The following is a 27,952-nucleotide window of genomic DNA, read 5'->3' as shown; positions in this document are numbered from 1 at the left end:
GCTAAACTATCCTTTCATATGCATCTAACAATATTCGTAATCACTAAATTAATGTTATTATAATATTTATTTTTTATTTTTAAACATTCGGTATCCAAAGTTCATTTATAAAATTAATCTAGATTTACGTCGAAAGCCCAAAAAGGAATCAAAATATTTCCTTCTAAATATTTAAAGAGACTTCACATTTAGAGCTTAAACTCGAAACTTCTATTTTACCCATCGACATCTTATAATACTGTTATATCATAATAATTAATAACGAAACCCTAAAACTACAGGTTTGAAATTTTCAATATTATGACTACTAACGAGAACCACACATTCACTGAATTGACTAATACTAGGAAGAATTAAAATAACAGCCAACCAAATTATACATACCCAAATTTATTATTATAATTTTCTCTCTAAATTCTTAGAGAGCTCAAAAGTTACCATTAGTAATATTTTACAGGATCCTAAAAGCAATTTGCTGAAAGTCTTTTTTTTTTTTTTTTTTTTTTTTTTTTTTTTTGCTTGGTCAAACTTTAATTTCTCAGTACCTTCTCTACTCAATTTAACTATTGATTTCCACCCACACACACAAACTAAAAATTAAATCATCATGGACATCTCTTCTCATCTACTGGCAATTTCAGTGGCTGTATCAGTAATACTTGTATTATACAAGTACAATCAATGGAGGTTAAGAGATCATAGCCATAAAAATAAAGGCTTGTTAGCCCCTGAACCATTTGGAGCCTTGCCAATCCTTGGTCATCTCCATCTACTAGGCGCTGAGAAAACCCTTGCTCGAACCTTGGCTCTCCTAGCCGATAAGTATGGTCCCATCTTCACAATCTGGCTCGGTGTTCACCGTACGGTTGTAGTCAGCAGTCATGAAGCAATTAAAGAATGCTTCACAGCAAATGACAAAGTCTTGGCTTCCAGGCCTAAATCAAGCCATGGAAAGTACTTAAGTTACAACTATGCAGCTTTTGGATTTGCATCCTACGGTCCTTATTGGCGTGATATGCGAAAATTAGTTGTTATTCAACTCCTTTCAAGTCATAGATTAAAGTCGTTGAAGCATGTTCAGGTCTCTGAGGTGAACACTCTGATTAAAGATTTGTACTTGCTTTCTTTGAATCAACCAAGCTCGAACAAGATTGTTATTAGTGAATTTTTCGAACATTTGACTTTAAATATGATTACAAGAATGATTGCAGGGAAGAGATATTGTAATTGTAATGGTGGAAACGATGAAGAAGGGATAAGAATAGGGAAACTGATGAAGGAATTTATGTATGTTTCAGGTGTTTTTGTTCCTTCAGATGTAATCCCATTTTTATGGTGGATGAACTTTTTAGGACCTGTGAAAGCTATGAAGCGTCTGTCAAAAGAATTGGATTCTCTTTTGCAAACTTGGATTGATGAACATAAACTGAAGGGAATCAATAAGAGAAGAGATGGTGGTGGTGGTGGTGGTGATTTCAAGAACATAGAGGAGGACTTCATTGATGTGATGCTATCGATATTAGAGGATAATTTCTTTGGTCACTCACGGGACGACATCATCAAAGGAACTGTAATGGTAAGTTTCCGTTTAATCTAAACTTATGTTTCATACGACGTAATAAAATATTTTATTTATTTATTTATTGTAATTATTATCTAGATTTGATATATGATGTCATTAGGGAAATGGACAAATTGGTTTTAATTGAAAAATCAAATAGAACAGATTTAAATGGATTTTTGATGTTTAATAGTTTACTTCAGTTTATTAATTTAAAATATTTGATTATTGAACTGAACCAAAATAATTACGTTGTTATGTAATATTTAATATTAATTTTATAATTTTTATTCAATAGTTTACCAAACTTTTTAAAATTTTGTTAATCGATTGACTGAACCAAAATATTTTAGTTTCTTAGTAATTATATTTCGGTTTGATTTTTATAAAGAATAAAGTTCAATTTACAGTTTGATTGGTTTGATTCGATTAATTGTATAAATGTAATTGGATATAATATAATATAATGTAATGTGGGCCAATTAGTTAGTAAATTATTAGCTAGTAGAAAAGCTTCAATAATGGACGACACAATTATGCATATGAATGAAACCAATGATATATAATATGCTGTTATTGCTTGAAAGGTACTTGCTTTTTTTTTTATATATATATAAATATAATTCATTAATAATAATATCAAGAATTACAAATAAGCATAGAGATCAAATATAGAACTTTGCTATTAATAGATAATGGAGTTCGCTAATCTTTTACTGAAATAAAGGAATTTATATCCTTTTAAATAATGAAATTAAAATTAAAAAATATAATATTAAATATTTCCGTTTAGAGTTAATCTTGACAAAAGATATTCGCGTTTGCTTGTTAGTAATTTAATTGTTTGTAATGTGAAGCTGTGGTGAAAGTTCCATAATTAAATTGAATTTAGGGGGATATATCCGGCAGTTTTGATTGAGAGATAAAAATTATTTTTATACATTTAATAAAAGGTGTGTCTTGTTCTATCTCGTGTCAGTATTTAGTATTTTTTTTTTTTTTTGAACTTGTTAACTTTAAAAAATGAAAAATATAATTTTAATTAACAAGTAATTGAAATCTCATCAGTAAAGGAAACAAATACCCATTAATAATTAATTAGTGTTTGAACAAAAACCCATTTCTCAAATAACTACAAAAGATTCATGCAATCATCTTAGGCATTGAGGATAAGTAAGTTAATCTCAATGTGAAAATTGCTAAACTCATTTTACAACATTAGTTTGTTCTTAATTAATTAAGGTCAATGTAATGTTAATACTCTCAATTATATGCTTGCAGACTCTTATAATTGCAGGAGCTGATACAACATCCATAACCCTAACATGGATTTTGTCAAATTTATTGAACAACAGACATGCACTAGAGCTTGCCCAACAAGAACTAGACCTCAAAGTTGGAAAAGAAAGATGTGTGCAAGATTCTGATATAGAAAATTTAGTATACCTTCAAGCTGTTGTTAAAGAAACACTGCGACTATACCCACCAGGTCCACTTGCAGTTCCGCATGAAGCAATAAACGACTGTTACATTTCTGGGTATTATATTCCGAAAGGAACTCGAGTATTAGCTAATCTATGGAAATTACATAGAGATCCAAATATTTGGTCGAATCCTGACAAGTTCTTGCCGGAAAGATTTCTTGCCAATAGAGATAATAATGTTGATTTTTCTGGTCAGAATTTTGAGTATTTGCCGTTCGGTTCAGGAAGAAGGTCTTGTCCTGGTCTTAATTTTGCAATACAAGCAATACATTTGACTCTTGCTAGGTTACTTCAAGCATTCAGCTTGACAACACTATTTAATCAGCCTGTGGATATGACTGAAGGTTTAGGTATTACCTTGCCTAAGGCTACTCCTTTGGAAATTCAAATCACTCCACGTCTTTCTTCTGAATTATATGAATGCTAGATGGTAAATAAGAAGTAGCTGTGTATTATGAGTTAGAATTATTTCAATTTGCTTTATGAATAAATCAACTTTTAAATATTGAGTATGAGATTTGATGTAGTTTTAAGGTTTGTATTGCTATTTCTTATAAGTATTTTTTTCACAAATTAAATCTTTAACCTTACAGAGATTGTCGGCTGAACTGAAACGTATATATCTTACTGTTCAACCGCTCTTTATGGGTTGTTGAAGTCATTTTTCAAAACTATATAAGACCATGAGTTTTAAAGAATGACTAATATAATATATTAGATTGAATTTTAAGAAAGATATTGCAATTTGTCCTAAAAAAGAGATTAATGGGTTAACTCAAACCCTAATTTACTAGAGTTTTCCTTTTGCAATTGATGGCATGGACTGGGTTGAAACGGTAATTAAATCCAGCCCGTTTGCAAACTAAAAGCTGTGACAAAGCTTGACCCAATCTATATCGTAAGGTTTGCTTCAACCTACCTGGCTTTTTTCTAACATAGCACCTTCCCTCTCATACTTTTCAATTGTTGAACATTGAAATAAAATGCTACTTATGACTTAAAAACATTAAATTTTCTTTATTTTATGACATGTACTCTTTCAATATTCATATTCAACTGCTAGACGCCAAAAGTGGAATCAAGGCTGCCAAAGCTCTTTTAAGTGGCTGCTGGAGATGAGATGCAACCAATCAGGAAAAGTTTTAAAATATAATTATATTACTATGTTACTAATAATAAAAAATTTCAACGATTAACGTATTCATTTTTCAAAAGTAAAAGAAATATAAATGAAACAAGATGCTACTTCTTATTATTTGTGAACTGAGTTCAATAAATTGAATATTGAATTTATTAATGGAGTCATTATCAAATTGATGCTGGCTTTGAAATAACATAAAATTAAATAATTTATTTCAAAGATTATAATACTATTAAAGTAATTTTACCTTTTAATATATATATCTTTATATGTGATGTAAGCAGATTAGACTAGTTCTTTAAGACATTACTCAATGTGCTATGGTAGTTTAGAAAATGTTAAATCAATATTTTATATATATATATATATATATGCTAAATATTAAATCATAAAAATGGATGTCTCTTATATTTTTTTTCTTATTTGAATTTATCTAAATCATAAAAAGTATCAAATTAAATTTTATTGTATTACGATATTCAAAATAATTTATTTATTAATTGATTTAATTTTATGATGAAGGTGTTAAATATCCGGTTGGTGGAATTGGTTAAATTAGGGTTTATGATCAACGTGGCAACTGATTTACTCTTGACCGGGACCTTTCCAGGGCCTTGATTTGACTGAGGATACAAGTTGGGCAGAAAAGTTTTCTCTAAATTGACTTCGACGCTCGCCTAACAATTTTTAACAATTTTTAATAAGGGTGAGATTATAAATTTAATTTTTTAAAATTATAATTTATAAAAATTACAATTTCTGATTATTAAAAAAAACCCTATTATATTTGACAATTTTCTATTATTCTTTTATAGTCTCACTTGTAGTTAGTGTTATCAAATCAACTACCAAATCCGTCCATTTCTCTTTAATTAATAAATTTGTATATACTAAAAGAAAATTTCTATTTTAGGCTTAAACTATAATTATCTCTAATAACTTAAAAATGATTTCAACTTATTGTGATACATACATATTTGATGGATAACATGTTATTTTATAATTGAAAAAATAAATAAAATCAGAATATAAATTTTTTAAAATTAAAAAAATAAAAAGTAAAAAGTAAAATTCTTAAAAACAGTCCTAATTAAAGTCAGTCCTGTCAATTAAAATGTAACTATTTCAAAAATTAATTCATTATGTAAGTCATCAAAGTAGACTGAAGCATGTCAAATTTGGCGTCCATTATTATTATTATTATTATTATTATTATTATTATTTGACAAGGTGGTGTCCGTTCTTTTCAAGTTGCTGATGATATATATATATATATATATATATATATATAAAATCTAATTTTGACTACAAAAAGGATTGAGAGTAAACTATAATATAATGTTGAACAAGGAGCCAATTTGGAAATGGAGAAAGCATTGAGAAACTGCAAGAAAATTTAAAAAATGACACCAAATTTGACTGAATGCAACACATAGCTAGGATGATGTATTTTCTTTCTCTGTTTCCAGTCAAAGAACTACTTTAACTCACTTCTTCTATATAAAGACCAACCAATTTCTGTTCATTTCATCATTCCAGATCAAACACAACCTCCAAACCCTGCAATGGATTTCCCTTCACATATAGTAGCAATCGCTGGTGTTATCTCATTAGTATTGTTATACAATCTTTGGCGATTTGGAAAAAATGGGACAAAAAATAAAGGGTTATCCGTACCAGAAGCGCCTGGTGCCTTGCCGATCATCGGTCACCTCCATAGGCTCGGCGGAGAAAAGACTCTTGCCCGAACCATGGGCGATTTGGCTGATAAATGCGGCCCTATCTTCACTGTCCGGCTTGGAGCTCATAAAGCAATTATTATTAGCAACTATGAAGCCATGAAAGAAACTTTCACTACAAATGATATTCTTTTCTCGTCTCGCCCGCCTTCCAGTCAAGCCAAATACATTGGTTATAATTATGCAGCTTTCGGATTTGCTCCCTACGGTACTTACTGGCGTAATATGCGTAAATTGATCATGATCGAGCTTTTATCGGTGCAAAGAATTAAGTTAATGAGACATGTTCAAGTATCGGAAGTCAACAACATGATCAAAGACTTGTATAGCGATTCAAAGAAGAAGATTGACATGTCTGAAATGCTGGAACATTTGATTCTGAATATAATTACAAGAATGGTTGCCGGAAAAAGATATTTCGATGGAAATAGTGAGGGGAGAGACGAACATGGCAGACCAATTGGAAAGATTATGAGAGAGTTTATGTTTGTTGTAGGAGCTCTTGTACCTGGTGATTTAATCCCATTTCTTGGTTGGTGGGATATTCAAGGGATAAAGAAAACCATGAAGAAAGTATCTAAAGAATTGGATGTTATTATGTCTACTTGGATTGAAGAACACAAGACGAAGAAGAACAAGACTGACTCAAACAAAGACTTCATTGATGTTATGTTATCAGTCATTGAAGATGATACCACTTTTGGCCACAAATGCGATGTGATTATCAAATCAACCGCAATGGTAAGTTTTAAAGTCTCTTAATTTTTAAAAAATTTTACTAATTAATTAGATTCTGAAATTGAACACCCAAATTCTTAACCAGTTTCCTTTTAAATTATTTGTTACAGTCACTCATCGTTGCCGGTTCTGATACCACCTCGATCACGATGACATGGGCGTTATCAAGTCTTTTGAACAATCGGAAAACGTTAGAGCGTCTCCAAGAGGAGCTAGATCAAAAAGTTGGAAGAGACAGATGGGTAGATGACTCCGATATTGAGAAACTGGACTACTTCTCAGCTGTGATTAAAGAAACATTACGCTTGTACCCACCAGGTCCATTAGGAGTGCCTCGCGAAGCAACAGAAGATTGTACCATAGCCGGGTACCATATTCCAAAAGGTACCCGTTTGTTTACAAACTTATGGAAATTACACAGGGACCCGAATGTTTGGGCAGACCCGGAAGAGTTCAAGCCGGAAAGGTTCTTAACGGACAACGCAAATCTGGATGTTTCCGGTCAACATTTCGAGTATTTACCATTTGGTGCAGGAAGACGGTCATGTCCTGGACTGAATTTTGCAATGCAAGTCATGAACATAACTCTTGCCAGGTTACTTCAAGCATATGATTTTAGAACTCCAGGAAATGAACCAGTTGACATGACTGAAGGTAAAGGAATTGCCTTGCCAAAAATAACTCCTCTTGAAGTTGTTCTCACACCGCGCCTTGCTCCTGAGCTTTACCAACAGTTGAATTGAAGAAATTAGTTATGTCGTCTGGATTAAATAAAGAGGGGTTATACATATATAAGATGGACAATTTCAATTAAGAATTTTATGTGTAATTTTAACTTCTATGTCTTACTTGTAAGAATTTTCAATTTTCACTGGGTTATGTCAGAGGAAACTGAAGCAATATCATGCAAATTTAATTTTCTTCATATGCATAAACTATAGTTCCATTTGAAACTCAAAGCTCACAAAAATTCAATCTAATTTTATAATTAGTAGTAAGCGTTAATAAGATGGAGGCGGACTCAGAATTCAAAATTAAGAGACGAAAAAAAAATCAAAATTATAGGGAAAATCAAGAGAAAAAAAAAAAAATCGTTATACATTAATTTGTGAAGTAAAATTTAAAATGTTTTTTTACCTAGGGGAGCGGCAGCTATCACTTGTCATCTGTAGTTCCGTCCTTCAAGCAACATGTAGATAATTGCTTAGACGCAAGGTCTATAGAGTGACATGTGCTACTAAAAGTTAAATGATTTTGGTGACATAAAATTGGAACACACCTTCAAGATTCCAAGATCCAAAGACCTCAAAATTGATTTTTATTTTGTGGGATTCTATGTTTTGAGTATTGGATTTGCAGATTATATTAATTTTGTTTGATGATATATACCATGATTAATGTTTTGACTAGGCCAACCATATTATGTTTTAGGATATATTCGACAAAATTAGATATTTTAATAATTGTTAGCTGGTTTAGTACAGTTTAACTGTTAGCTGTTTGACTAACTTTTCATAAAATGCTAAAAACTAAAGGTTTATATGAATTAACTTTTTATAAAATATTATCTTAATTTCTAAAAAATTAATTCAAACACTGCGTTACTGAACACTATAAAGATAATATTTAATATTTTAATTTAAAAAATTATTACCCAGCTCCGGCAGACAGTGAATAGTATTTCAGTTTTTGAAGATGTGGGATCAATTGCGTGAATGGGTTGTCTTGTCACTGCTCTCATCTTAAAATGCCATACAATAGGCCAATAAACAAGTGGGTAGTAATGGCAACCTCTAGACTTTGACATTTGACAAACTAGTAAAGCTAATCGATGTGGCGACAATATTACGAGGGAAAACTACATTTTTATCCTTATATTTGATATAAATTAATTATTTTATTTTTGTATTTTAAAAATTATATTATTTTATTTTTATATTTTAGATCCGTTAAATAAAATTATCTTACCGTCCATTATTTAATATTTTAATCATTAAGTATTAGTAAAATTATAAATAATGTATAAAAAATAGCTTCATTTAGCGGATACAAATTACAAGAATGAAATAATATAATTTTTAAAATGTATGAAAAAATAGTTAATTATGGTAAAATAAATGGATAAAATTGTATTTTTCCCATATTATGATAAAGCAAAATCATTCTTGCAAGTTATTAGCTCATAGCTGGTGTGTGGGCCAGAAATTCAAGCCACATTAACAGTTTAATAACTTGATAAAGAATTTCTAGATGACCAAAAAACATCAAGCTTGGTTTAATTTTCTAACATAAGGTCCATATAAGCCCAGTTATAAGGAAAAATATTAAGGTAGGCTTGGGCCGATTAGCCCAAGATTTATGATATTTTGTTAAATTTTGAAATAAATAATTATTTAGATTAAATAATTTCATATATGAAAATCATAGTATCCTATGAGATACACTATAGTTACATTGCATAATTAATTTTTTAACATATTTTCAATAATTTTGAGTGGATTACAATTTAATCTCCAGACTATACTCAAACAAATTATTAAAATAATTATTTAAATTTAATAATTTTTATCAGTTGTACTACTTAATCCTTTTGATTAATGATTAATATAACAAAAATAATTAATAAAAAAATAATTGTAATATTATGTTTGAATTATATGTTTTGACTAATATTTTAATAATTAATAGGCTATTCTTTTCAAAAAAAAAAAATTAATAGGCTATGAATTTCTCATTTGAAAAATAATAGGATGAGAATTTGTTTAAAGAATAGGAAGAAAGTTTATTTAATCAATGTTTTTGAATATGTTTGCTCATATTTTTAAATCTTAAATAATTGAATATGTAAATACGTTTTCTTTATTTTCTTTTGGACACCAAAGAAAAGATTTCTTAATGATGAAATTCCAACTCTTGCATGCGTTTTTCATTGTTTCTTTTCTTTTTTTCAAGCTCGGAGAATAAATGAGCCACAGGTCACGTACCCAATATTGAACAAATAATCTTTTGCTTTTCCTAATAATAATAATTTAAACTAGTGCATTCTCAAAAATTAAAAGCTTTTGCACACTAACGCATAACTTAGTGGTAAATATATATACAACTCAACACGAAATCCCCTCCTCAACCAAAAAAAAAAAAAAAAAAAAAATTGAATTTTATTTATCATAACTTGAGATTTAAGATATATTTAATTATACACCGTATAGTTATATTCTAAATATTAACCCCATTATATATGTTTCTTTATATAAATAATATCCCAAATCAGTGGTTAAAATTTTCACTTTCATCATATCTAAAGAAAATTATTTATTTTACAAAATGTTTACAAAATAAAAAATAGAATAACTTTTTAAGTAATATTGTTTCAAAAGGTTTTATTTAGTTTCATAATTACATTCTCTAAGCAACAAGTCAAAATCCATATTTTTTCACTCTATCTAATAATAAAAAATGACTCGACCAATTTATGCTCAGTTAAACTTATCAATTATCAATAATAACTGTTGGGAAATTAATCTAATTTTGAATTTAAAATTAATAATGAAATATAAATATTTATAAGTGATTACTGGGAGTAGAGTTTTTTTTTTTTTTTTTTTTTAATTACATTTCTTGGTTTTCTCATCTGCTTACGTAGATGAGACTAATTTGCAGTTAGATTAACATGATATTTAGGTAATATTTTCTTCATAATAAGGATATCAGAATTTCAAACTTTTATAATTAGACTATTTTTTTTAAATATAATTCATTAATAATATTATTAAGAATTACAAATATTCGTATAGATCAGTCTTAGAACTTTACTATTACTAGTTAATAGAGTTCGTTCATCTTTGAATAAACTAAAAGAATTTATATTTTTTTGAATAATGAAACTAAAATTAAAAAAAAAATATTATTAAATATTTCTGTTTGGAGTTGATCTCGATAAAAGAAATAAATCTGCAGTAACTAGTCTATTAATTAATTTGGACGGCAAACTCTTATGGATCTTATATACCTGAATTATTTTTTCAAGAATTTGCAAAATATGAGAAAACACAGATGAGTTTACGTCACTGTGCATCAATAGTATCAATGGATGAATAGGCCGCACTATCAAGCTTCATCGATTGAAAATACATACTTACAAATTAAGACCTAAAGTTTTCAACCAAATAAAATCAAATGTCATATTATTTTAATTAGTAATAAACCCTCACAAAGAATGGACAAAAAACTCTAATTATAGAGAAAAAATAACAATAAAAAAATAAAAAAAGGGAGACAAATCTGTTATAGGAAAAACAAATATAAATTTATTAGAGTAAATAAAAAATTAAAAATCAAAATAAAGTGAAGCGAAAAAAAAATCAGCAACAGCCCCAAAATAAAACGGTGGTTAAAATGCCAGAGAAAAAAGAGAAATAATGTATATAATGAAGATCTTCTAGATGCAAATTTGTCAGTACATCAACGACTATCTGTCACTAATACCTACTAAATTAAATTTCGAATATAAACATATAGATTCAGACATTTAATTGAAAATAGATAACTTGAAGATGAAGCTAGTGGAAAAACATTTTTTTTTTTCACACGAGACCAAAATATCTAATCAATTTCGTCATCAAATAGGCTAACTAACCCCTGCTAATGATTTTCTTAAGTTTAATTATATATTAATTGTTGCTGGTCATTAATTTCCTACCTAGATGTTGCTGGTATGGTTCCCCCAAAGTTCCGCAGCTGCGACAGACAAATTTTTTGAATTAGCAAGAAAAATAAAAGCAATTTAATGATTTTCTCATACTAAATATTGACGGAATCATAAGATTTTGTTTTTTGTTGGAACTAAGAAATTGACAAACTGAGTGGCTAATAATTTCTCCTAGGCTTATTGTTAAGTTCTCGGAAATTGAGGCGTAAATAATTGTGAAAAATTAATTTCTCGTAGGCTTAATCGAGAATATTTATATTAATAGAGAGATAATTATGGTTGGATAAGAATAATAAAATCTTAATTTATCTGTTAATCAGAGTTTATTTGAAAATTTATTACCTTATGTTTTATTTTTTAATATATTTTATTATTTATATATTAACACCCATCCTCTAATTTTTATTAAACTCTTTTCATTTGATTTTTCAACCTACAGAAACCAATCTCTTTCGATGTCAATTATCAATTTCATTTTCAATGTGAACAACTTTTGCATAACCACTTCTTTAATTTTCCAAGCATTGCAATTTACATTTCAAAGCCTTATTATTCTACTATATCTTTCAATAATACAGTTTTTTTTATTTAATAGCTCATTTTTCTCTTTTTTTTTTTTTTTTTTTCAACACGTTTATTTCTTTGCTGGAAAAACAAAAAGTCTTTAGAATATGCCGTTTGAGGGAGATTACACTAAAAAACAAAATTCAATACATTTGATATCTTTCACTTTGTTTTAATTATCTAAAATTCATGAACATAAACAAGTTGGTTAAGTTTATTATCCGTGTCTAACTAGTTCCTTAGTCATTTGATAAAAAAAAAAAAAATCAAAAAACACATTTAATACATTAGATATAGTATATATTACCTCTGTTACATACTACTTGTCACATTTAGAATTCTAAGTTCTTAAGAAAATCATTAAATTTGTCTAAATTACAATAAATTATTGAGTAAATTGACTATATTACCTTTAATTTAATACTATTCTCTAAGAAAACTATTAAACTGAAATAATGATTATTGGACATATACAAAGGGTAAACATAGAAACAAATATTTATTACTTCTTAAAACCACAGACGTGAAAAATATTTCGAAACAAATTATTTTTCTCAAATATGATAAATATTATAGCATGGAGATAGTATTAGATTGTGCTATTTTTTGAGAGAAATAATCCTACAAATTAAATGTCTATGAAATTTTTAGTTTCAATTCAACTTCATTGCTCTTTTCGTAGATAGTTCTGTAAGATAAAAGTCCTAATTGCAAATAATTTAATATGGAAAATACACAGTGAAAAATAAAAAAAAAAATCTATTAATTAAATCCTAAATTTATATAAAGGTTTCTTTATATATAAATAAAAAAATCTATTAAATCCTAAATAAATGGTGACTATTTAATATGGAATATCTAACATAGAATCCTAATTAGAAACGCATATGTTTTCCTGATTAAATACTGACTTAGGGTTCAAAAAAAAACTCTATATATACAACATTATTTCTCAGAAGAAGGGGTTCAAAAAATAATAAAACTCTAAATACTATTAATCTTTATTTAAAAATAGTCTTTAATATCTTAGAGGCTCTAAAGAAAAATCTTAGAAGAAGTTTTCAAAGTTCAGTTTGCTCTAAACACATTAATTAGAGGTCGAATAATCATCAACTACCTTGCCGGCTTTTGCCTTAATTTTTTTTTTTTTTTACTAAATCAAATAGATAATGTAAATGATTTTCTCTTTTTTTTTTTTTTATTATATATGTCTCGACCCATCAATTAAAATTTTACTTGCTTTTTTTTTTTTTAATTAATTTCACTGGATTTGATATATGTCTCAACTTTTAAATTCACGGTTTCAAATTAACTCGAAGCGATTAAATTAAAATACTACCGCTTGATCCTACGATTAAATATGGAATTTAATGCACACTAATCACTATATTTTTTTATACTAATTTTAACATTATTAAATTAAAATTTGATCAAAAAATAAAATATCTATAAGATATTATAAAAAAAAATCCATATCAACGATTATATATTAGGATGAGTAATTCAGTATTATTATTCTTTATGCAAAGTTCAATTTTTATAGATGAAATAAATACTCTGCAAGGAACTATTTATCTTTAACTTAGTATACAGTGGAATCTAGCAGGTTAATCATGGCATAGTGAAAATTAAAAAAGAAAAATAAGTGAAAAATAAGAAGAGAAAAATCAGTATGGACGTGCTTGACTGTAGCAGAAACGACAAGCGGGCTTGCTCTATATATTCCACTATTTCTTCAGCATCACCACTTACTCAATATTCTCCAATTTCCATATCCATAATGGATTATTTCTCTTCAAACTTTACAGTCATTCTAGGCATTCTTGCTTTACTGGTATTCTATAACCTGTGGGGAACGAGAAAGACTCCAAAAATAAAAAACAAAGGCGGTTCTTTACCACCGGAAGTGGCTGGCGCCTTGCCATTTATCGGCCACCTTCATAAACTCGGCGACCGAAAACCATTTGCCCGAATTTTGGGCGAAATTGCTGATAATTACGGCCCCATCTTTACAGTCCGGCTAGGGAAGCATCCTACGATTGTAATAAGCGACCAAAATATTCTGAAAGAATTCTACACAACACACGACAAATTCTTCGCGTCGCGGCCACCGTCAAGCCAATCTAAATATTTAGCTTACAATTACGCAGCTTTCGGCTTCGCGCCTTACAGTACGTACTGGCGCGACGTGCGTAAGCTAGCCATGGTTCAGGTACTGTCTCTCCATAGACTCAAGTTACTCCAACATGTTCGAGTAACAGAGGTCAGTCACATTGTTCAAGATTTGTTTTTGAAATGTAAAGAGAATGGAAATTGTTCGGTTGATATGAGTGAATTGCTGGAACATTTGGTTTTGAATATAATAACAAGAATGGTGGCCGGAAAGCGTTATTTTGACGGTAATAGTACCGGAAATGATGAAAATAGACGTCCGATTGGACAAATCATGAGAGAGTTTATGTATCTTGCTGGAGTTTTTGTTGCTTCTGATTTAATCCCGTTTCTTGGATGGTCGGAATTTCTTGGTCCGGTTAAAACTATGAAGAAGGTGATGAAAGAGTTTGATAATATTATAGAAAATTGGATTCATGAACATGAGTCTAAACGGGTCAACGGTGAGTCAAATGTTCATCAGGATTTTATCGATGTTTTGTTGTCTGAAATTAAGGATGATTCAACGTTCGGTAATTCCCGTAAAACGGTTATCAAAGCTACAATACTGGTAAGTTAACCTTATATACTTATATTCTAGACATTAACTTTATCTACACTCTATCCTAAATCTCCCTGTATATCAAATTAATAAAAATTAATTTTTTTATTAAAACACAACATACACGGATAAAAAAATTGAGTTGAAATAACTTTTAAAATCTCTTTTTTGATTGACATGGTTCGTGGGTGGACTATAGACCGAGTCTCTATAAGTCTAGATTAGATTTGGTAAGCTACAATATAATAAGATCAAATGCATTGATTATGTAATATTACGTTACATTATAGCTCACAAGATGAAAAAAATTTATCTAGATCGGATCTATGACTCCACCTATGAACTAAACCAACGAAATTAAGATTTTTATTGAAACGAGTGTATTTCTGACCATATATTTGCACAAAAAAAAAAAAGTAAAAGTTGAAACACTTTTAAAGAAATTTTAATTTCATTTGTTTGGTCCATAAGTGAAGCAATGGATTCCATCTAAGCTAAGTATTTTTGATAGCTTCTTCAATTACATAAGAATGGACAGCTAGGCCTTGATTTTTTGTTTAATTTTTGTAGACTGTTATTGTTGGAGGAGCTGATACAACATCTATAACCATGACATGGATATTAGCCAATCTATTAAACAACAAGAAGGCATTAGAGCTTGCACAAGAGGAGATAGACCAAAAAGTTGGGAGAGACAGAATCTTAGAAGAATCTGACTGTGAAAACCTGGTCTACCTCAAAGCAATCATTAAAGAAACATTAAGGTTATACCCAGCAGGGCCACTCGCAGTACCACGTGAGTCAATGGTAGATTGCAATTTCTATGGATACCATATTCCAAGAGGAACTCGTTTTCTGACAAATTTATGGAAACTACATCGCGACCCAAAAGTTTGGGCCAATCCTGATGAGTTCAAGCCAGAGAGGTTTCTAACAAGCCATGCAGATGTTGATGTTGTCGGCCAGAATTTTGAGCTCCTGCCATTTGGTTCCGGAAGAAGGTCTTGTCCTGGACTTAACTTTGCAATGCAAGTTGTACAATTGGGTATTGGAAGATTGCTTCAGGGATTTAATTTAAGAACACCATCGAATGAGCTTGTGGATATGACTGAAAGCTTGAATATATCATTGTCTAAGGAAACTCCTCTGGAAATTGTTCTCACACCTCGTTTGGCTCCTCAGCTTTATCAAGCAGTAGAAGAGACTTAATTGGATTTAATTTGTGTTTTTTAAATAAAGAGAGCTCCTGCATAATAATTTCTCAGCTATGTACTCTCTGTGTGTGTTTAATAATTGTGGATCAATTTATGTTTTTTAATTATAATTAAGCTGATTTTCTTGGTTTGGTTATAATCAAGCCAAGTTCATGTATTATTTATCATATTTCAATAATCTAATAGTATATTTATCGGTGCGTACGTATTCCTTATCATTCATTATTTTTTTTTTTGATTCTTTTTTATTAGTAAAAATGTAATATTATTTTAATTTAGGTTTCAATTGACAACTTTACAGTTTGAGAGATAATTTAGTAAATACAGAACAATTTTTTTTTTTGCAAAAAAAATTATTTTAAAATTAAATTAAAAAATCAAATCTTAAGCATTAGGTAGTTCAAAAAGAAAAGAAAAATAATAATAGGATATATAATTTTATATTGCGATCTCGCTACATTATTCAAAGGTAAAGATGGAAAGTGAACAAAAAAAAAAAAAACACGAATAAAATTTGAAAAATGTCCTCAACTTTTAAAATAGTTTCCTTAAAAACACAAAAATAAGTTGTATTTATCATGAAAATATTGTTTTTAATCGAACCAAAACGGTGGTTGAATCAGTTAATCCATGAATTGACTGGTGGTGATTTGATATTGTCCGGCTTTTATCTACAAATCATGTAGGTATATTTTAGAATAGAAATGCAAATTTACAATTCTTGAAATTGAGTAGAATAAATGGATAAAGTGCATGAGTAATTTTTTAAAAGTCTAAGTTCAAATCCTGAAAACCGTAAGTTTTTCTTTTCTTTTCAAAAAAAAAAAAAAAAAAAAAAAAAAAAACCATAGTAAAAGAAAATATAAGTCTAAAAACACAAATAAACAGTCTAAATTTTTATTGAAAATCTATATGTATAAATATATTATGCCCTATTATAAAAAACAATTATCATTTAATTAATAATTAGAATAAACATGAAATGCTATAATTAACCATTTACTTATTTATTTAAATAATAAAATAATATGAAATATGTAATCTGATTCTAAAATTACCAAAATATATTATAATACATGAATTTTTTTCATAATTGTGTATGTGTCACGACCCGATTCCATGGGCCGGACCGGCACTAGGGCCCAGGTAAGCTTAAGGCCCCCGAGGCCCGTAGTCAACCTGAAACACTAGAATCCAATATCTCGGTATAAATTTCAACATTCAGCCCATATGATTATGAACAATAAACCTCAATATTTTATTATTTCTCGGCCCAAGTTTATCTCCTATAGCATTCTAAAGTTCGGGCCCAATTTACAATACATCACATTCTAATATGGACTTACAGGATTAATTTGTCTATGTTAATACACAACTAAATATATGTAAATTTTTACAACTGCGGAGTCACTAACTGTTTGGTATACATGGCTTTTTTATACACATAATTACATAGTAAAATAATTATGGCACTATAAAAATTTCTCTATTGCCCTGCGCCGAAGACACATAGCCTAAATCGGATTAAAGAAAAAGTTACTTCCTGAAAATTCAAATAAGACATGTGAGTTTTCTAAGGAGTAATAATTATTGCACAACACACGCAGTCACACAAATATGTAAACATTTCAATCTAGTCATTCGACTAGTTATATGCTCACGCAGCCAGTCACACAAATGGCACATACCAGCACTCACACGTAATGTCACCTTCAAGTAATCAAGCAAGTGGTAATTAGTCAGTGGCACCACCTGAAACCCCAACGAGCCGTCCTCACACATGGCTCGCCCTCTCGTACATGTGCACCAGGGAGCCGATCCCCCATACGGCCAACTGGTCTAATCCTCACTGACCAGTCCTCTCATTGTTTTTCTACTCTCTCATTTCTTTTCCATATCAACAGGAGGCAACCCGGTGGTCTCCATCCAATCTAGATCATCAAGTGCTCACAACAGGAGGCCACCCTGCGGGCTATAATCAAATCTAGATTATCAGGTGCGCAACAACAAATAGCCATCCTGTAAATCCCCATATAATCTATATCATCAGGTGCACAAGGGGGCGCCGATCTCCCATTTTCCCGGCCGACGGTCAAGTATCATATCGTATTCAGGATCCATATCACAGACCGTCCTCACAAACCCATGGTGGTCCACTTCATCCCAATTCCACACAAACAAAGCACAGCATTTTCACAACACAATTAATCAAACATTGCAATCAAATGCAGACATATTGATCAGTTGGACATCGTAATGCAATGCACAATTGGACATTCATTCTCAAATGCAATTAAATAGCTAAATAATTACCATTAACAATAAACAACAACAATAAAATCAATGATAAGAATAAACAGTAACAATGAAAATAATTAAATACTTAAATAATTAAATGAATAATAAGGAAAATAAATAAATAATTAGAGCACTCTGTTTATTATGCATTAGGTTATAGAATTAATCTAAATAAACTTTTTAATTATGTTATTAATTAAAACTAGTTCAAGTTCTAACGAAATTTCGGCAGCACCTCCCCTATAATTTGGACTATCCACCTGTTTAGATAACACAGTATTATTATATATTTATCAATCAGTACACACAGCCCATCCATCGGGCAATCAATCAATTTAAGACCCCATCCTCCTCCCAAAACCACGATATCAACGCTCAACCATTAGTTCACAACAATTATGTTTCAATGATAATGACAATCATTATTTACATCATATAATTATAACTAGCTAGTATAGCTAATTACCAAACAAATGAAAGCTTTAATACATATATAATCAAATAAAACTTATATCAGTAAGTTAATTTCAATTACTTTCATTTCTTCGTTCTTGCTTAAAGCTAATACGTCACATTTTTTTTTTTTTTATACCTTGGTTAAATTTTATACTAGCCAATAAGAACAAATGCTTCAATTAATTATAATTCAATTAATTTTTATCCAATTAATTATATATAATTATAATTAATTATAAGTAGCTCGACTCGCCCTTATATATATACTAATATATATATATATATCAATTCTTATAACTAGTTTATCTAAATGTTCTCAATTATTCAAATTAGTTGTTGTTCATCAAAATAGGTCATTCTCAACCTAGCTCGTATATGATATATGAATCAATTCATTCAAATTTTCAATTTAATTGACTAATGATCACTAAGTTTAGAATTTATACCAAAATAGGAAATTGGTCTTAGAGCATACCAATTGAAATTCAAGCGACGATTCCACGATCCTTGCGAAGAGAGGAACATTCTGTCCCTGGTGCCTCGCCGGAGACTCGCCGGACCGCCGCCGCCGCCGCCGCCCACGGTGGCCGGAAAAGTTGGGGCCACCCAGAATTGACCCTTCTTCACGCCACCCCACTCAAATTTCATCGAGGAGTCCGTTTTTGATGTCGGTTGTGCGAGGTTGGCCCTCCATTTGGCTGAATTAGTCCGACAGTAGCTTGGTGCCGCCATTAATGGTGATTTCGCCATTTCAAGCTTTGTAGCCGGAATTAATGGAGGAGAAACACTCACAAGGTGGAGGTGACTCGATCGACACCTGCCTTTCGTGTTGACGTCGCCGGAATTGCTCGATCTCGTCGGAGATCGAAGAAGGAGAACTGTCGATGGAGACAGTCCCGCTTCGCGTCACTGGAGACTCTGCCAGTGTGGAAGGAGGTCGGAAAACGGACCAGGAGCTCTAGCGGAGACGATCGCCATCTCGCTCTCGTCGAGCGGTGGCCGGAAACGGAGGGAGAGGGTGGAGGGAGGCTGTCGCGCGCCTCAAGAAGGAGAGGAGAAAGAAAAGAAAGGAAAAAAAAAGTAAGGCGGTTTCTAGCAAACTCTAGGCCATTCCGGTTCGATTCAAACCGGTTTGGTCCGATTTAGTGGTTTGGTCTCATTTCGCTTGATTTTCAAGTTTTTCCCTCGGTTCTCGGATTATTTGGGTGGTTCTCGACAAATTAAATTGATTTTCGGGCCTGATTCAATTTATTTTAACCGTTTAATTCGGTTTCGTAATATTTTCTCCATTTACTCAATAATTATAAAATTATTTATAGTAACAATATTTGATTTTAGGATAATGATTTTATATATATTCATAATAGATTAAATTACGGGGTTTCGTATTATTCTCAAAAATTTTAACCGTTTACGATTCAAAATTTCTTTTCGATATTTTATTTGGGCTTGGGCTTGACTCGTAAAATTTTGGGCTCGAATTGAGATTGTTTGGTATATATATAGCCCATTAGTTGAAAATCGAGATTTTTGATTTATTAAAAATTCGAAAGTTTTCGAAAATAAAAATTCGGGGTGTCTCAGTATGGATAATGAATAATTTGAAAAATGTTATGACATTTAACTTGTTGAGAAAGAACATTATATACCTCCCACCCTTCATTTATATATATTGGTTTTTGAATATTGGAGAAGGGGATTCGAACATGAATCTATTATCATGTCGAATATGTATTTATCACTAAAAATATATAAAAAATATAAAATTATATTATAACACATTATATTAATAAACCATATAACACGCTGGAAGAAAATTTTTTTCTCAAAAAAAGCAAGCATAAAATTAATTATATACTCATAAACTTTAACAAAAAAGTATGGAAAAAAATAAAAATACCAAAACCATAAATGATACTCTGAAATTACTATATTAATTATTATAATTTTTAATATTAGTTTCTCATATTTTAGTATATACACAACGTATAATATTTTAGTATATACACAACTTATAAATATTATATTAATATACAAAAATTAAATTAATTAAATTTAAATAATATAAGAAATTTAAAATTATTCGTTAAACAATTTTATTTTCATGAAAATTTGATAGTCAAATTATAATAATATTTTATTATTATAAATATATTATTTTCTTAATAAGTTATTTAATTATTGATTTTTTATTATAACTATGTTTTTTCTTTACGAGTTATTTAGTAATTGAACCTTTTATTTTATTATTTAATAGATTTTTTTTTGAGAATGTCCTAGATTTTTCGTTATATAAATTGATAATAATATTATAATTTATAAAAAAATAAATAATTAATTATATATATAAATTAATAAAAAATTATTTATATAAATTAAATTTTATTTGCTTGCAACGAATACAAATACTAACCATGCAAAACACAATTGAGAAAACTAATTAAAAGTGAAATACTAAATAAATTACAATTTAATGATTTATTGTGATCTTTATATTAAAATTTTGTGATATATTTTTACTAAAAATAAATTTGTGATTTATTACTTGTCATTAGTGATACTTATTGGTTATTGCATTACTATGAATTCTTCAATATTATCTATAAATGAACATGAGATTTTTTTTTTCAAAATAATATGATGAATTACTTTTGATGTCTACCCATATATCTATGTAATAATATATGCTCTAAAAAACCTTAAAAAAAAATTTTTTTCTTCCCTGGGCAGCTGCTAATTAGTTCTCATCCATGATTATCCTTTTTTTTTTTCAATAATTCTCAAATTTGTCTTTTCATACAAACCGGAGTTATTGTTGCCCATTAAACTGTATTTTTTTTTTCCAAATAATCTCACATTTGTGTTTTTCATACAGATCTGAGTTATTATTGCTCATATTATTATTTTTTTTAAATAATCCTCATATTTGTATTTTTTTTTTGCATAAAATCTGAGTTGCTATTGTTATATATATATATATATATATATATATATATATATATATATATTATTGTTGCTTATGTATTGAGATTTGATTGTCAAATGTAGTCATTTTGAAGGTTTTTAAATTATTTTTATCGGTGATTTTATTTATATTATTTTATTATTTGGAAAGTTATATAAAATATATATAAATCTCCCACTATTATAAGGAAGAAATCTAAAGATGATGACATCAAATTTATAAAATTATAAAAAGATCACGTATTCAAATAGTATTATGAATAATGACCAAGAGGAGCGAACGCATGTGACACATGGTGTAATATAAATTTAAACCTAATATGTATATGCAAAATTTCAAACCGTAATGGCAACTGAGTGGTCAAATTTACTGTTTCACGAAAGCTACACCTTTTTACCAATATTATTAGCTTACAATATTCTTTCTCCGGCGAGTGAAAAAAAAAAATTCGAACCATACTAATTGCAATTGACTCCTCAAATCAAACAGTAATCTTCCAGTGAAACGAGCCCAAAACACTAGTCATCAAGCAGTCAATATCAGCGGTCCAAAACAGGCAAGCAACAATTACCTTGAAGATTTCTACAACTCAAACAGACGACGTGTCGTAATCTAATTGGTTACAAACATAGGAACGTTTTAAATGCCACATCACTGCATGGCTTCTCCGTGTCTTTCCCAAACGGCTCTCATACTTACGGATTCACTTATAAATGTAGACTAGCAAATGCAGTTTTCGACAATTAATACATTTGATTCTATCTTTAAAAAATTTAAAGAAATTTAAAAAAAAAAAAATTGTCGCCGATCATGGGGAGGAGGAGGAATTCGCCGGCGACACAGGTGTTTGGGTGGATGAGGAGCCAATCGATGAAGGTAAAGAGCTTTTTTGGATTGATAATCGCATTAGCTTGTTTAGCTGGTTTGAGATTTGCAGTGAAAGACCACAATCATTTCTTTATTGCATCTGAGGCAATACATGCTGCTGGAATTCTGGTGTTGATATACAAGCTCACTACGCAGAGGACCTGTTCCGGTACCCTCTAATTGACTTTTGTTCCTTTTTTCTTTTTAAACTTTGTAGTAATTTATATTCCGATTGTTTCTTTTAAAAAATATTTTGACAAAGAAAACATTTTTCCAATTGAAAATTAATTAAAAAATATTAAAATATTTATATTTTAAAAGATTTATGAGATGAAGGGGTATTAAAGAAAATTCACAAATATGATAAATTGTTCTCTTCGTATATCCATAAATATTTTTATTTTTTTATGGATGGTGTTAGCTTTTGACCGATAATTAGTTTTTAAAAAAGGGGCAGGTTAAGTTTCAAGTGGTTAGTACATGTAAAACCGTTTAACCTTCATGTTGGACCTTCTAGAATGTGTATATCTTATTTGGGATTTTTTCAAAAGTTAAATGATGTTTAAGTCCTAGCCAGGACTACAAGCATTTCTTAAAACGTAAAGTTTTAGGACTTTTTATAGGCTCTATAATCTTTGAAAGAGTAATTAAGCATTTAGAGAGTAATTAAGCATTTAGTTACTAGAAATTATGGTATATTTAGGGTGTCAAAATGGATTCGCCTATCAGGTTGAGCGTGAATCCGCCTAACGAGTAACATTAGGGTCAACGCAAAGATATCCAGCGAGCTAACGAGTAATTATTGACTCGCCCAAGTCTGGTGGAGCTTGCGGAACCACAGGCTTTAATGATCTGAGTACTTATAGGCTTTGGTGGGTATTGCAAATCCAACTTAGTCCAAGTTAAGAAAAATTAAGCTTATTGCAGGCCCAGCTTAAATAGGTTTGAGCTTGTCCAGGCCTGGTATTTTTGTCGGATGGGTCAAGCGGGTACCCAGATGCAGGAATAGGTCTGTTGAAGGTTAGTGTCATTAACTAATTAGTCTTTTGTTCAAAAGCATCATTTTTAGTATTTAGTGAGGGATTAAATTGTAATTCAATAATAATATAGTAAAATTGTATTAAATATGAAGGAGTAACGGACAAATATTACAGGGTATTTTACAATAAAAGTAACATTTTTTAAACAAAAGCATTAAATAATATAACGGGCTAAATATTTAAGAAAGAACAAATGATTTTGCTATATAATAAGGATACAATAATAATTTCAACTAAAATTCAAAGACTAGACAGTTAATTATCTCTTCGAAAACTTCAAAGTTTTCATGTAAAACTATCACATTGAGGACTGAATATTTTACTTTTTTCACTATTGAGCCCTTGTATTTGTTTTTGTTTTTAACATCAAGATTATTATAACAGTCAATTATAAATGTGTTGGGTATTCCAATAGCTATGTTCCATTGGATTGTGCAGGTCTTTCACTTAAGAGTCAACAACTCACTGCTTTATTTTTGGCCGTAAGATTGGTTTGTAGTGGCATAATGGAAGCTAACATCCACACACTGCTTGATCTTGCCACTTTAATTTCAACTCTATGGGTTACATACATGATACAGTTCAAATTGAAGTCAACGTACATCAAGGAACTGGACAATATGCCCTTATACTACCTGGTAAAGACATTCTCTCTGTATGTTTTTTTTTTGGTTCATTACTAGAAAATATGATTCAAACTTAATTAGTCTTGCTCAGAAACAAGTGTTCTTCAATCCGTGTTTAGGTCGTGCCTTCTGTGATTCTTGCTGTACTAATTCACCCATATATGTATCATATGAGAATCGCCAGAATTTGTTGGGCACTCTGTGTATATTTGGAATCTGTCTCAGTACTACCTCAGCTTCGACTCATGCAAAATGCAAAGGTTTTTGTCTGCTCTCCCATTTTTACTGTAAATTTTCCAACATTTTTTGTCAACCTATAATGAAGAGGTTTTTTTTCTGTTCTCATATTCAATTTCAGATGATTGAACCATTTACATCTCATTATGTATTTGCATTGGGTGTTGCGAGATTCTTAGCCTGTGCGCACTGGATTATCCGGGTTAGTTTATTTTCTTTTTGGTGTTTAATGTATTCCAAATAGAAATGTGAATATGTTTCATAGTGAGAACTTTGTTTTTGATCTATAGTTTAGTGATGTTGGGACTTCATGAACAATATATATAAACATAGGATATCCAATTTAAAAATCTAGTTCCAACCATTGATGTGTGTCATTAGAGTTTGGTAACGACCAAAAAAAAAAAAAAGAGGATTGCATATCAGATGTAGTTCGAGTCTTCTGGCCCATCTACTAATTTATATTCGATGGAACATTATAGAGTGAAGTAGGCTATTCTGATTTTGTAATCTGGGAAGTACTTACTTGGATCATGGTTCACAATAAACTATCTAAAGTAGTTCCACATGCATTACAATTCATTCATGTTTATGTACTTAAATACATCAAATGCATGCATTCAACAAATTTAGTAATGGTAATTGGGGCAAACGATAAAGGTATCGATATCTTTTCGCTGAGAATAAAAATGATAAAAATAGTAAAATACTAAATACACCTCAGTATCGAAAAATATTTCTGATTATTGTCTGTTGCAATCTAAATGTAGGTTTACGATACGCGTGGTGCGTATGTGTACTCCATTGGAAGTGGGTACTTGTGGTTTCCAACGGTTCTTCTTGCAGAAATTGTTCAAACATTCATCTTGGCTGATTTCTGTTACTATTACATCAAAAGGTAAGCCATAGTATTTTTGATTTTTTTTTTGTTTGATATTCCACTTTAATTATATATTGTTGTCTATTTTAATTATAGCATAATCTTTGGCCCTTCTGTTTTGGACAGTTTCATGGAAGGCCAGCTTGTTATGAAAATGCCTGTTTAAAATTCTGATTTTAGATTGAGGAGAGTTTAACTATGTACATTTGGTTTCCTCATTACTGGTTTTCCATATATCAACATTTAGCATTTGCCTTTCTTTTGTCCTTGTCTTGTTGTCTTGTTTATCCTCTCCCAAAATTGAGAGGAAAAAAAAGGAATTTTCACAAAAAGTACTGTTCTTTCAACTTTATAAAGCAATTATAGGATTTAATTCCAAGTATTGTGAAGTAGAAATTGCCCAATTATAAATCTTCAATAAATGGAACGTAGGAATCTTCTGGGTCATGTTTGGAACACGAAATGGAACATGATTCTTTTTTTTTTTTTTTTTTTTTTAGAAGAAAATGTTGGAAATGGAATAGGAATAGGAATAGAAATTTCTGATCTTATATTAGGTACACAATATATACGAAACAAGGTTTCTAATTCCTTTTTTTTTTTTTTTTTATTTGGTTATAGAGATGGGAAATCATTTACATATGCAAGATATGAAATGTTAATAAAATAGATCCAATGTAATCCAAATTGATAGAATTCTTTTTACATATCCAACTTAAAATTTAGAATATGCAAAACAACACAAAAAAAACAACATCATGATATAAAACTTTTCACAAATCAAAGTGTTTGATAAGTATAATTTTAATTTCATGGTTCATATAAATGTTGATATCACTAATAAAATTCAGGATAAGTTATTGAATATTGAATATTTTTTGTACATTAGATTCCGGGGATCTGTTGGTTTTAAATTCAAGAGAATCGCATGTTGTAAATGGAGTATGTGTTATTATAAGGCCTAATTAAAAAAAAAAAAAAAAAACTTCAACTTTGACTATCTTGTAATTCCAACCAGTTTTTTTAATTTTATTAATTTTTACTGCATACTAATTAATTTTTATCAAATGATTTTATTATATTAATATTTATTTAATTAAATAATTTATTAAATAACTATGAATATTAAGTATAATAAAATTAATCAATTAAAATTCAATTTTACTGAATAGTCTTTTAAAAAGGTTATTTTTAAATATACTAATCAATTATTTGTACATTAAAACTCTTATTTAAAAACTTGATTTAAACTATTTGTACATTAAAACTTATAAGAAAAAACTTGATTTAATTTGGGGCTCCTATTATCGATTATGATTTGATCGAACCACATTCACAATATGAATCATTTTAAAACTGTATTTTCTGTCTTTCGAGAATATCAATCAGTAATTAATAATTTTTTTAAAATTTTACTTTTATTTATATTAAATACAATAATTATTTTTATACTAATTTTTAAGGATAATTTAGTAAATTAATAAATTTTTTGTCAAAATATAAGAAAACTAATTGCTTCTTTTAATTGTTATGCAATAATTTTAAATGATTTATATTTGTAGACGGAGAAAGTATTATAAATGGAACGTTTATCTATTATTGAACTATTAATTTTAATATATATAATTTATTTCCATGTTTTACTTTTAATAACAGTGAATGATCTGGTATCAACATTCTCTCTTCGTGACAATATAGATATTAAATTTATAAATAATCTTAATTTAACATCAAATTGGTAAATAATTTTATGAACTAACATTACTTTTTTATATCTCTAATTAAGAATCATCAAACTAATTAATAGAGAAAAATTAACGCATCATTTTCATGCTCAACAATCTCCACAACTATCCAATCCATATTACCACATCTCGTGATCTTCGCTGCCCACTAGCATAAGGCTTGGACACGTGTCTTTCATGCATGCCTTTCCGTCTAATCTTCCCATCCTGTAACAAACTTTTTAAAGTATTGGTCCACATACGCCCACTTTTTTAACCTTACGTGTCGCCACATCCTTCATTCTTCATTAATACCTCATACTCCTCTATATCGCCAAGTGTCGTTTTTACCTATCTTTATCCACTCCACTTCCGCCACGTGTACGATGCAACGTCAGTATCACTCGACGAGACTGTGAAGCAACTTGATCGGCCTCTACTGTTTTCTGTTGCCTATGCAATCCACGTGTCATCGACGAACCTCCCTAACCACTCGTATAGGGCCCACGTTGAGAATTCTGTACACGTGTCAAAATCACACATGGATGTACAGCTTCTGAGCCCTTCGCATCTGTATTAGTGAAAAAGACGGTGGAGATTCTCAGGGACAGCAAGATCTTGCACCACGTGTCCGTATCTGCTTACCAGAGTGTCAGACCACACGGCTGTTCTTCTCATAACAAGAGCGTGAAACTGAAAACGTGTCATGTCCTCAGCTATTCTTGCGACGAATCCACGTGGCGGTTTTAGAACGTTGGAGCGCGCACCGTAAGATCAAAGGATACCTATTAAACGCTAATTAACAAAAACAAAAAGAAAAACCGGTTTCCCGCTAAAATCAAAACACTTTAATTAGCGATTAATTAGGAATTAGTGGTGTAACCTTGCTTGACGCTTCTTCAAAAATAAGCCAAATTTCGCTTACGTGTCAGGAACCGACTTTTACTCTTCTCTTGTTTCGACACGTGGCATCTTCTTTCCTCCAAACCTCTCCATT

The 27,952-nt window shown here is 29.9% G+C and overlaps 4 protein-coding genes and 1 long non-coding RNA gene across 5 annotated transcripts; 4 read left to right on the top strand and 1 right to left on the bottom strand.

Annotated features, from left to right (window-relative positions):
* The first annotated feature begins 542 nt into the window (after positions 1 to 542).
* LOC105644352 (cytochrome P450 CYP82J17) lies at positions 543 to 3,554 on the top strand. Its single transcript, XM_012229655.4, has 2 exons — positions 543 to 1,576; positions 2,843 to 3,554. The coding sequence occupies exons 1-2, from the start codon at positions 608 to 610 to the stop codon at positions 3,470 to 3,472; spliced, it is 1,599 nt and encodes a 532-aa protein (XP_012085045.3). The 5' UTR covers positions 543 to 607; the 3' UTR covers positions 3,473 to 3,554.
* Positions 3,555 to 5,517: 1,963 nt separating this feature from the next.
* LOC105644353 (cytochrome P450 CYP82J17) lies at positions 5,518 to 7,588 on the top strand. The gene is made up of 2 exons (XM_012229657.4): positions 5,518 to 6,666; positions 6,774 to 7,588. Exons 1-2 carry the CDS (start codon positions 5,752 to 5,754, stop codon positions 7,404 to 7,406), a joined length of 1,548 nt encoding a protein of 515 aa, XP_012085047.1. The 5' UTR covers positions 5,518 to 5,751; the 3' UTR covers positions 7,407 to 7,588.
* A 6,099-nt stretch (positions 7,589 to 13,687) lies between these two features.
* Positions 13,688 to 16,066, top strand: LOC105644930 (cytochrome P450 CYP82J17). Its single transcript, XM_012230440.4, has 2 exons — positions 13,688 to 14,657; positions 15,219 to 16,066. Exons 1-2 carry the CDS (start codon positions 13,716 to 13,718, stop codon positions 15,855 to 15,857), a joined length of 1,581 nt encoding a protein of 526 aa, XP_012085830.1. The 5' UTR covers positions 13,688 to 13,715; the 3' UTR covers positions 15,858 to 16,066.
* Positions 16,067 to 17,096: 1,030 nt separating this feature from the next.
* LOC149497358 (uncharacterized) lies at positions 17,097 to 19,851 on the bottom strand. The gene is made up of 2 exons (XR_016320258.1): positions 19,092 to 19,851; positions 17,097 to 17,405 (listed from the first exon to the last, which is right to left on the bottom strand). It is a non-coding gene; the product is annotated as an uncharacterized LOC149497358 (long non-coding RNA).
* A 2,465-nt stretch (positions 19,852 to 22,316) lies between these two features.
* LOC105644354 (ER lumen protein retaining receptor family protein) lies at positions 22,317 to 25,678 on the top strand. Its single transcript, XM_012229658.4, has 6 exons — positions 22,317 to 22,617; positions 23,927 to 24,126; positions 24,234 to 24,374; positions 24,473 to 24,553; positions 25,122 to 25,249; positions 25,358 to 25,678. The coding sequence occupies exons 1-6, from the start codon at positions 22,392 to 22,394 to the stop codon at positions 25,395 to 25,397; spliced, it is 816 nt and encodes a 271-aa protein (XP_012085048.1). The 5' UTR covers positions 22,317 to 22,391; the 3' UTR covers positions 25,398 to 25,678.
* The last annotated feature ends 2,274 nt before the right edge of the window (positions 25,679 to 27,952 follow it).

This window comes from Jatropha curcas, chromosome 3 (genome assembly GCF_041381405.1).
Source record: "Jatropha curcas cultivar XTBG-Jc1 chromosome 3, XTBG_Jcur_1.0, whole genome shotgun sequence".
Taxonomy (NCBI): domain Eukaryota; kingdom Viridiplantae; phylum Streptophyta; class Magnoliopsida; order Malpighiales; family Euphorbiaceae; genus Jatropha; species Jatropha curcas.
The sequence above is the reverse complement of the archived record's forward strand: the minus strand, read 5'-3'. Positions and strand labels throughout refer to the sequence as shown.